This window comes from Rhipicephalus microplus, chromosome 2 (genome assembly GCF_043290135.1).
Source record: "Rhipicephalus microplus isolate Deutch F79 chromosome 2, USDA_Rmic, whole genome shotgun sequence".
Classification (NCBI taxonomy): Eukaryota; Metazoa; Arthropoda; class Arachnida; order Ixodida; family Ixodidae; genus Rhipicephalus; species Rhipicephalus microplus.
The window spans coordinates 192,219,450-192,230,494 of NC_134701.1; the positions used below are offsets into that span (position 1 = coordinate 192,219,450).

At 42.6% G+C, this 11,045-nt stretch overlaps 1 protein-coding gene across 1 annotated transcript; it reads left to right on the plus strand.

Annotated features, from left to right (window-relative positions):
- The first annotated feature begins 2,793 nt into the window (after positions 1-2,793).
- On the plus strand, positions 2,794-3,429 carry LOC142793134 (uncharacterized). Its single transcript, XM_075885748.1, has one exon. The coding sequence runs from the start codon at positions 2,794-2,796 to the stop codon at positions 3,427-3,429; it is 636 nt and encodes a 211-aa protein (XP_075741863.1).
- The last annotated feature ends 7,616 nt before the right edge of the window (positions 3,430-11,045 follow it).

The following is an 11,045-nucleotide window of genomic DNA, read 5'->3' on the forward strand; positions in this document are numbered from 1 at the left end:
TTATGTGTTAGTACTTCAATAAAACACAACTAATATTCACTATAACCGACATGCACAGGAAATTGTTCAACATCCACCTTCACCGGCATAAGCCTTCGGGAGGTCAACTATCCAACATAGACGTCATAAGGGCGTCACAAGGGAACTTTACTGAAACGTTATTATTATTATTATTATTATTAGTATTATTATTATTCTTCTTATTATTATTTAACAATACTGCCCATCTCACAAGGAGATCATTGCAGAGAGGGCATACATACGATACAGAAACGAAACACGAAGCAATCATTTCTAGCATGAAAAACAATAACAATCTATACATGAGAAACAGTAGTAGCAATGAGCAAGGTGAGGGTACAAATCTCTGCAAAACTACGAATTACAACAACTATAAAGACAAAATGTACAATGATGCAATCACATTATCAATTATGCTTCGAATTTGTGACCTCTTGGTTACCCTGTTGCAGAACAGTTTTAATAATGATAGTTATTGTAGGGGTTTAACCTCTCAAAACTGTCATGTGATTATGAAAAACGCTGTAGTGCAGGGCTACCGAAATGTGCACTCTTGGTTCTTTTAACGTTCAACTAAATCTAAGCACACGAGCCTCAAGCATTTTCCCCTTCCGCGAAAAGGCGGCCACTGCGGCCTGGATTCGATCACTCGAACTGTGAGTCAGCAGCCTAGTGCCTTGGGACCATGTTCACAAACCAACCTCACACTTTCCTCGAGTTTTTCTTATTGATCTTTAACCTTTATCTCACATGATAAACAAATTGGAACAGTATACGTTAAACAGCCTTGTCTTCGTATTTCGCCCTGTTACCATTTTCGTGTTCTTATAACGCATGTAGAGAGTACAGGAAGTTGAGGACAACGTGAGGTGAGGCTGAGGTTGGTTTGCAGATACGGCCCTTAGCCATAGACCACCGTGAGGGATGTGCACGGTACTTTGTTGCATGCTGTCAACTACAGTGGGCAAACTTCCGAAATGTTTAAAGCAGCGGCGGCATCTCCGAGACGTGCATGTGCATAATGCTAAATGAAGGGGAAAAAAGTGAACTTTACTTCGCTGCACTGGATAACGTCATGGTCCAACACTTTTTCCTACCTTCTTGTTCAAAATGGCAGACTCCTATTTTGTTGGATATGCCTAGTTGTTCGTCATTTTTAATTTCTAACAACGCAGAAGAAAACGTGATTTGGTGTGTTTCAATCAATGCATGCAATAAAAGAGGCCTTCGTAGTCACTTACTGAAAATATTGCGGCTTAACAGTGACGAGAGTTTTTCAAAATAATTTTGCAATATTTTCACTGTAGTGGACATCATGCGTGGTGTTGGGAACATGGCTCACTCATATGCGGCTTTTTTATGTTATGTGGCTTTACCTTTATGTAGCTGCATGTGTGTGGTTTATGATGTTCCTATTATTTTAATAGTGCAATATTACTTTTCGGTTTCTAGAGACGCGCAATATAAAAATTTCAGTCATTTTCTCCGTAATCCAGTACCTTGTGCTAAAAGATGAAAGATGAGCAACTGCATGCGAACAAAACTACATACACATGTGAAAAGCGTAATGTGTGCTTGTGCATTCATGCGTTTTCATTTTCTTTTTTACCAGGAACAATAAAAAAGTAGCTAAACCCTACCCCCGCCCTCATAAGCCCGGCACCTCCTCTTTTTTAATTAGATAGAAAAATTGCCTTACTGTCTTGGAAGTACCACCGCAAATTTTTGTGCTCAATCGTTCGAGCGACATTGCTCGCTAGATAAAAAACTGTTTTTTTTTCTGCTTTCTCCGCATACAAAATCACAGACAACCAAACGTACATTGTTTATATGCGTAAATGCTTGCCATGCTAGTGGTTTTGCGCAATAAATTGTCAGTTTCAATTAGACTAATAGACTACTTTCTTTACTCGTGTTGACCTTACTGTATGAGAACACTTCAAAATAAATCGGGAAAACATAATGTCTATAGTTTTCATATTCACCCTGAAAGTGAACAACGCGAGCATAACGAACTGTAATAACGCCTAAGAGTATCACGAATCGGTTACTTTCACTTTTGATTGGCAGCAGCGGCAGCGCACTGAGCAACTGACCGAGATTACCGTATAATTTACTGCAGTTACTTCGGCCGATGCCCGATCGTCCAAGCTTGCTTCCCGAAGTGCTGCTTCATCGCCGGACGCCCTGATTGCTGCCACGGACTACCTTGCTCGTGGCGCCTTCGGAGACTGCGCAGCTCTAACTGCGGCTGCGTTTTCGGTGATATCACCACTGGGCGGCTCTGGAATCGTCAAGCAACGCTATAAAGGACCGGCACTGTCGACGGGATGTCATTGGCAGCAGTGGCAGCGCACTGAGCAACTGACCGAGATTACCGTATAATTTACTGCAGTTACTTCGGCCGATGCCCGATCGTCCAAGCTTGCTTCCCGAAGTGCTGCTTCATCGCCGGACGCCCTGATTGCTGCCACGGACTACCTTGCTCGTGGCGCCTTCGGAGACTGCGCAGCTCTAACTGCGGCTGCGTTTTCGGTGATATCACCACTGGGCGGCTCTGGAATCGTCAAGCAACGCTATAAAGGACCGGCACTGTCGACGGGATGTCATTGGCTGCAGCGGCAGCGCACTGAGCAACTGACCGAGATTACCGTATAATTTACTGCAGGTTGGTTTTCACGCCATTTGCGATTCTTTCGTTTCTCATTTGCTGTCGCTGCTGCCGTTGTTTGCATTTTGAGCTTGTATGAGTGTCTTCTAACTGTGTCCAAAATGCCGACAAATGCTGAACTGGCAAAGAGATTAGAGGAACTCGAGGAGAAGCTGAAAACCGAGGTTTTAGTGGAGTCGGTGTTCGCAAGGATTCTGTTAAAGCTAAATCATTCTGGTTTCGATGTGGTGCAAATGAAGAAAGAAGTTGATGACCTTGTTGTTAGTGCAAAATTCACGAAAAAAATTGTTGAGGAATTAAGGCAAGACAACGCTGCCTTGATGGCCGAAAACAAATCACTGAAGTCTGAAAACCGCATGATGTCTAAGAAACTAGCTGAAATCGAACAATATTCACGGCTCAACAACGTCGAGATCAGAGGCGTACCGTGCACACAAGGGGAGGACTGTGTCGCGATCTTGCAAACGGTGGGTGAAAAGATCGGATGCCCGGTGTCACCATCTGACCTTGACGTCGTTCCTACAGCAAAGGAATGCAACAAAAACCTTCTTGCGCGATTTTGTTCAAGAGATAAGAAGACTGAATTCATAAGCAAGGCCCGACAAGCTAAGCTCTGCCTGAGGGACATCAAAATAACACAGACACCTGACAATCCCGTGTACGTAAATGAGCATTTGACCCCTGCGAACAAGGCTCTCTTTTCTAAGGCTTTGGCTTTAAAGAAAGAGAAAAAATGAATGTTTTTGTGGACAACAAACTGCCAAATCAAAGCTCGCAAGACAACCGACAGTAAAGTATACAGGATACGCGATGAGGCTGATCTGGCTAAAATAAACTAATTGGCTCCCATTGTACTTAATGCGCATGCGCCAGCCATGCCTTCCTCGTCGGCTCTTCTGTCACCTGTGCAACTAAACTCGTTTTTAGGGAGTAACTCCCGCTCTTTTATTCATTTTAATGCCAGAAGCCTACGAAAGCATGTTGATGAATTTCAAAGTCTTCTTTCCACGTTTACCAACCCTTTCTCAGTAATTGCAGTTACAGAAACTTGGTTATCAGAAGACGATAGAAATCTGTTCGGTTTCCCTTCCTATACGTCATATTACAGTCACAGGTTATCAAGTAATCATGGTGGCGCAGCCACATACGTATCTTCTAACGCTTCCTGTAAACGAAGGTTTGATCTCGAATTAAACACGCTCTCCTGTGAATCGGTCTGGCTTGAGTTTGAGCATACTTTTCTTAATATAGATAACAAAAGATTCATATTAGGCTGTATATACCGCTCACCGTCTTCTCCAGTTACTGAATTTTGCACAAACTTGCAACGCTCCCTAAATGTTATTTACCTTGAAAATAAAAATGCTATTATCATGGGTGACATAAACATTAATTTACTAGACGATTTGTCACCTAACTCAATCAACTATCTAGCTGCACTAAACAGCTTCGGGTATGAATCTTTAATCAGTCTTCCAACTAGACCAAACAGCATTAGCAATGGGTCCCTCATTGATCATGCATTTTCAAATCTACTCACGGCACCAGACGCTGGAGTGCTGGAAATTAATATTACTGACCACTATCCCATATTTCTGCGTTTCGATTCCACTGCAAAACGTGATTCACCTTCCTTTATTCGTGATATATTGGACAAGCAGAAATATATTGATACCGTTGCTAACACTAACTGGTCTGAAGTTTATCTTAAAGATGATGCACAAGAAGCTTTCACCCTCTTTTCATCTTTGCTCCTATCACATGTTCAATCTTGTACAGATAAGCAAAAATGCAAAAAAATAATCGCATCACCAGCAAATCCCTGGCTGACGGGGGGATTACTAACAAAAATGCGCAAACGTGACAACCTCTACAAAAAAACTAAAAGGCAACCGTTTAATACGAATTTGCTTGTTCGCTATAAAAAATTTTGCAACCTAATAAACACCCAGCTTAAGGAAGCTAAAAGAAAGTATTATGCGCAAAAGATAACTGAGGCCGGAAATAGTACGAGGAAAAAATGGGACATCATTAATTCCTTTTTAAATAGGAACCCACGTTCGGAAAAAATAGCTACAGTTCTTCATAATGATGTCACTTATAGTGATCCAGCTGACATCGCCGATCAGTTTGCAAACTTCTTCTTTAACGTCGAGCACACCCTACCTTTAATAAATGAAATGGCCTTAGATCGCTTACCCCATTCGTTCTTTCTGTTTCCCACAACTCCAGATGAAATAATTAGCGTTATAGGTGCCCTAAAAATGACGAGTGCTGGCCTTGACGGCATTCACCCCTCCCATGTAAAAATGGTAGCTCACCTTATATCAAATGTATTCTCTTCAATTGTGAATTTAATGTTTAGAACAGGTGTTTTCCCGCATGAACTGAAGCAGGGTAAAATAATCCCCGTACTTAAAAAAGGAGATGCTTCGTTATTGAATAACTACCGCCCCATTTGCATCTTACCCTTTTTGAGCAAAGTAATTGAAAAACTGATCTGTACACGTCTCACAAATTACCTAAACAAATTTAATATACTATCACCTTGTCAATTTGGCTTTCGTTCTGGCTACTCCAGTGACCTTGCGCTAATCTCACTTACTGACCAATTAAAAAAGGCTATTGACAACGGTTACTATGCGGGCGGTGTTTTCATCGACCTAACTAAAGCCTTTGATTCAATCAATCATCACATTCTTTTCAATAAACTTGAAGCATTTGGTATAACTGGCCCAACATTACTATTATTGCGTAGTTATCTCTGCAACAGGACACAGAAGGTGGTAATTTCTAATGCATATTCTTCAACCAAATTAACTAATATTGGTGTACCCCAGGGGTCCATTCTGGGGCCCCGTTTGTTTTTACTTTATATTAACGATTTGCCGAAAAGCCTTTCTTCATCCAGTTGTATATTATACGCCGACGACACCACAATTTTTAACTCTGATAGCAGTATTACATCCTTAACTGGAAAACTAAACTTTGATCTGGCACAGCTCAATCGGTGGTGCAGTAATAACATGTTAGAAATTAACACGTCTAAGACAAAATTTGTTGTCTTCTCTTCACCACAAAAACCCTTGCCTTCTATCCCTCCAGTTATAATTGCGCGCAATGACATCCCTGTGAGCGACGGCTGTACATTCCTAGGCGTTGAACTCGACAGTAACTTGAAATATCACCGACATGTTGCATATATTAGGAAAAAAATGACGTATGGCATTCGACTACTGATTAAATCTCGTCTTTATTTCAATCCTTATGTCACTGTATTTTTCTTTTGTTCATTCGCACATTTCTTACTGTATTACTTCATGGGGCAACACATACACCACTCATCTTACTTCAGTTCAGACAATTCAAAACCAAGCGATAAGAATTCTCACATCAAGCCCATATCTCTCTAACGCTAAGTCACTACTTCACGAAAACAATATATTAACTGTATCTGAGCTAGTTAAATATAACCTTGGTATTTACATGTATAGAACTATAAATAACCAACTTCCACATTTCACTACCATTCTCTCAAATAACAATGTCACTAGGTTTGCCCTTAACAATAACTTTCTACTGCCAAAAGTTCGCACCAATTATGGCAAACAAACCATTCATTTTTCCGGAATTTCTTTTTGGAATAGTTTGCCTTTCGACATTAAAGTATGTCGATCCCTGAAGGAAATTAAATCGAAGTTAAAAAATCATATCATGTCAACTAACTAGCCTGTTTGATTCCTGTTCATTGTGAGTTGTGTTCTGTAATCATTTGTCATTGAAGTTAGCACGTTATTCTTACTTTTTGTTTCTGTGATATTACAAGGGTATATTCTTACTTTATTTGTTTCAATTGCATTTTACTGTAGCTCTGTCTCCCTGCTATGTACATCACAATCATTATCAATTCTACATTGTACAAGAGGTCCCCTTGCAGTCTCTGACTATGGGACCTCTTTCTGTATATCATGCACATGTATTCTTCTTCATTTAACACAATAAAATCTTCTGTTCTTGCTTTTGTTTCGCTGCTAACCGGTTGATTCGTGTGATAACGTATGCAATTCGTTAATCACGCTAACGAATAAAAAAAGTGGGCTAGCTGTAAAGGAACCACTTCGTTATTCAGCTTCAAAAAAATCTGACAACAAAGCATTTTTCTTTTCTCACTTCTTACTTATTGCGTCTCTTTCTTTCTTTCCTTCTTTCTTTCCCGTTATTATTTAAGAGGTTGAAAGAACTACGCAGCATTACTCCGGACTTCTTGTTGTCCATGTACATAAAATTAAGAACGACTGTGGGTAGGTGTAACCTTGACATTAGTTTATTTTAGGGGCGAAGGTCCTTAAAGCGGCACCCGTTCGTCCCTCGTCGCAGTACGTAACATGTCTTAAGTTTTGACCTGCAAGGTGGTGCCAGTGGGAGACGTTTCCTGTGCGTTGTTCAACAATAAAAATTTGCAGCGTGCGCGTTACTAAAAGCCGAATTCTCCTGTCTCTCATTCCCCATTAGCAGCCATTGGCAGGTACATTGAGCACTATCTGACAAAAAAGGGTTGCTACGTTATACTCGCTGGGTGTAACCTCCTTAGTTTTAGAAAGGTTTAGCGAGCGTTGAGCCGCAGTGCCACGAATACAGTGAACTAGTATATACCATGAACTTGAGGTGGTTAAAGGTGGGAAGAAGACACGAAGCGCAAGCCGTAAGAAAGTGTGCGTGTGCCACCTCTCGTTTAGTCCTTAGAACGTCTGCTGTATGGCGGTGCTTCTCTATGGGAAATATATGATGAAAATATGCGAGATGGTGGTATTGGAGTAATGACTAGATGGACGAACGGACACATAGACAGATGCATGTACGGACGCACGGATGGCCGCACGGACGGTTGGACGCATGGAAAGACGCAGGAGCGGATGCATGGACGAACGCAGGGACGGACGCATGAATGGGCGTGTGGAAGCACGAACAGACGCACACACGGACGGGCGGACGGACGCATGGACGGTCACACAGATGGACGCATGGACGGACGGAAGCAAGAACGAATGAATGGACGAATGATTCGCCCCACTCTCCCTCATTCACCCCGTGGATATGCTGCCATTTTTTGGCCACCTAAGCCAGTCTTCCTACGTGGCAATATACATTCGTTGGCGTAAGAACACATGCAGCACTAAGCTTTAAGTGCATTGTTCAAGCGTATAAACGTAAGCGCCAGTGGCCGGGGAGCGGATCTGCAGTGCAACCTTCTCTAGGCTGAGAAAACAGTTTCACGTGCGATGTGGCTTCACGCGTCTAGGTGCTCATTGGAGTCTATTTGCTTCGGAAGTGCAGACTATTTTTTCGGATTAACGGGATGCGTTCCTTGGAGAATTGTGATGGCTCTGGGGCATGAGTGAAAACACGATTGGAAACAAGAACGTTGGAGACCGTTGTTTACAAACCAGTCATTTGATTAGTTACCGGGATGGCCCAGTATAACGGGACGGCTTTCAGCTCTCCCATAGTAGAGTACCAAGTACTCTAAATCGTATCTAAGCATTCAAGTGAGCCAATGTCAGCTTCTGTCAAGCGCGTTGTGACTTTTCTTATATTTTCACCCGTTATCATGTCCAACCTTTTTTTTGGGGGGGGGGGGGGGGGCGAAGCTCCTTAAGGCGTGGGCTGTGCGTCCCCTGTATGTAGCCACCTCTCGTTTAGTTTTTGCAGTGTTCACTAGATGGCGGTACCATACCTTGTATGTATCCACCTCTCGTTTAGTCCTTGCAGTGTTCACTAGATGGCGGTACTTGTAGCTGATGATGAAAAGATGCAAGATGTTATAAACTAGACCGCAGTACTTGAAGTTGATGACGAAAGATGCGAGAAGTTATAAAATGGGAAGGATGTCACATATGGTGCGTGTCACTTACGGACGGCAATCGTTTGATTTAGTGCGACGACGTACGCTAGGGGGAGCGTTGTAATACAATCAAGTGGGCAAAACGTACGGAGGATTCATGGTTTACGAGGTTTACCTTCAGAGCTTCGCCCACTCATCATCATTCACTTCGTGGATATGGCGGCACTTTTTTTTTTTACAACCGATCTGTTATATTTCGAGCCTGTGCCGTCTGCTTGCCTGCCCGGTGTCGCGCATGTCCTGTCACAAGAGGGGGACAGTAAGTAAAACCTGAATAAAAGGAAATATTGACAACGATCACAGTTATGCCAATAATTGGGTTAGATGATGGCATGTTGAGGATTATAATGGCAGTCACGCTCAAAATAAGATGCTCAAAATAAGACTGAGCTGTCTTCTTCTACCATAACATACGCTCACGTTATTGCAGCTGGGCTGTTCGGTGGTTCTCAAAGCGTGGAACTATCGGTACGTTATTTCTTTTCTAAGAACGCACTAGTGCATTTATTCAAAAACGAGTGTCATCGATGACAATTTCCAGCACCCTTCACTTCAATACAAATTATCCGGACAGCCTTTCCCTCCTATTGGTTGGTAACTTTCTAGACAATGTCCCGAAAGTTAAGGCCTTATAATGTCTACAACGTATTTAATATCCAAACATCAGCTACCTGCTCCACTGAAGTAGGAGTGTTCTCATGATAACCTTCTAATTTATTCACACCATGAATGCTTTACAGGTTATACAGTAAGTAGGTTTGACCATTTTTCGCGAAGGCTAGTAAGGTGTGCACGACCAATTGAGCGAAGAGTGCGCAGGGGCTACCATCATTATATTCGCAATACTGCATTACTCCCTTCTTCCCCGCAAGAAACTATCCAGCGTGCAGTGTCATTACTAGGACCACCACATCTATATTTATTTCAATGCGTTTCCTTCGTCTGTACCAATATACTTCTTCAGCAATGCTTTGCATCACATTGTGGGAAAGTTAGCGACGTCACCATTTTTTTCTGGGCAAATGATTTGTACTGACGCTCGGATGCAGCCACATGGCCCATATGACGTTGCTTGGAAGCATTGTCATTATACTAATGTTTATTTAGCCTACTGTGCAGTCGTTTTTCGAGTAATACCCCTGTTCTTTTGGCAACGTGAACCAACAAAGAGGATGCGAGCCACACCACTTCGCGCAGACACAAATAACACCTTAAGCCTAAAGGATTCGTCTCAGCAATGGTCCCACCTACGCTCATAAGAGTAACTTGTTAGGATGGCTGGCGCCTCTTCATAATAGTTGAACGAAAGAAACCACGCTTTCTGTCTTTAATTTTTCTTATCCTCAATGACAAAGAAAGTGTTGCACAATCATGAAAAAAGAGCATTCAAGCACGGCACGTCGAAAGATAACTTGAACGAACACATTAAGGCGTGGTTACACAACATACAGTGCTCAGTAGAGATTTAAATGGGCCATAGGAGGACGCATCGCAGCTATAAAAATTATTTTCTATTCATTATTCATACAACTTATGGCACGTAAGTTTTTTTTTTTGGGGGGGGGGGGAGGGATTTCTTTTTTTAAAAAAGCAACTAACTCAAAAGCGACTTACAATGGTGAGAATACCGGGTCAAGGGCACCAATGTTCCAACAGTAGCGATTTCAATGTCTCGCTTCTTTTCCCACGTTTCGAATCTTCTGATCTAAGGCATGGTGTAAGAATAAAAGTTAGGACACTGCGTCTATGCCACACGAATTATGATTATGACTGCAGCAAAAAGACGGTGCCGCAGTGTAGTAATCGCTGAGTGATAATCGGTCCATTTCACGCGAATAAAACCAGAAAGCAACAAAAGCAGGGTCGAGTGGTAGAGCGTAACTGAAACAAACGAACCTCGTGAAGGCCTTTTGGGTTTCTGGACTCCCATTTCGGGCCAAGGCGACTCTCTAGTGTTCCCTCTACTTTCTCTAATCCTCATCCGAGAGCATCAGGACTAGAGAAGGTGGAGGAAGGAGCTTCATTGAGTTGTTCGCCAAGAGATCATAGCCCCCAAACCACGAAGTTTGGGTGCGCTGAGTGGTAGGAAGAAAGAGTGGGCTTCTATAGAGTACAGAACACGAATGACGGGGAAGTGGGGAAAAAAGACGCCTGCGAAAGCCGCTGCCCCAGACTTTGGTTGTTGCCCGCCGAAGGACAAGTTCAAGGCACTTTACCGGTGACGTTCGTCGCGAAAGGAGGAAGCGTTCGTAATCCCCCGATCGGCACTTGCTCGCCAATCACTGCCTCGACAACATGAGACAGACACCCAGTGCGTTTTGTTTCATCATCTTCTCTACATAGTAGCGTCTCTAGGAACTGATTTCTCTTTGCCGTCTCGGCAGCGATAGCTTGTGCTCGGTGGAGGATTTATTTGTCCAATGGATCTTACCAAGCGGTGCTGCTTCTTCT

Coding starts and splice junctions, on each gene's coding strand:
- LOC142793134 (XM_075885748.1), top strand. CDS start 2,794: ATGCCGACAAATGCTGAACTGGCAAAGAGATTAGAGGAACTCGAGGAG.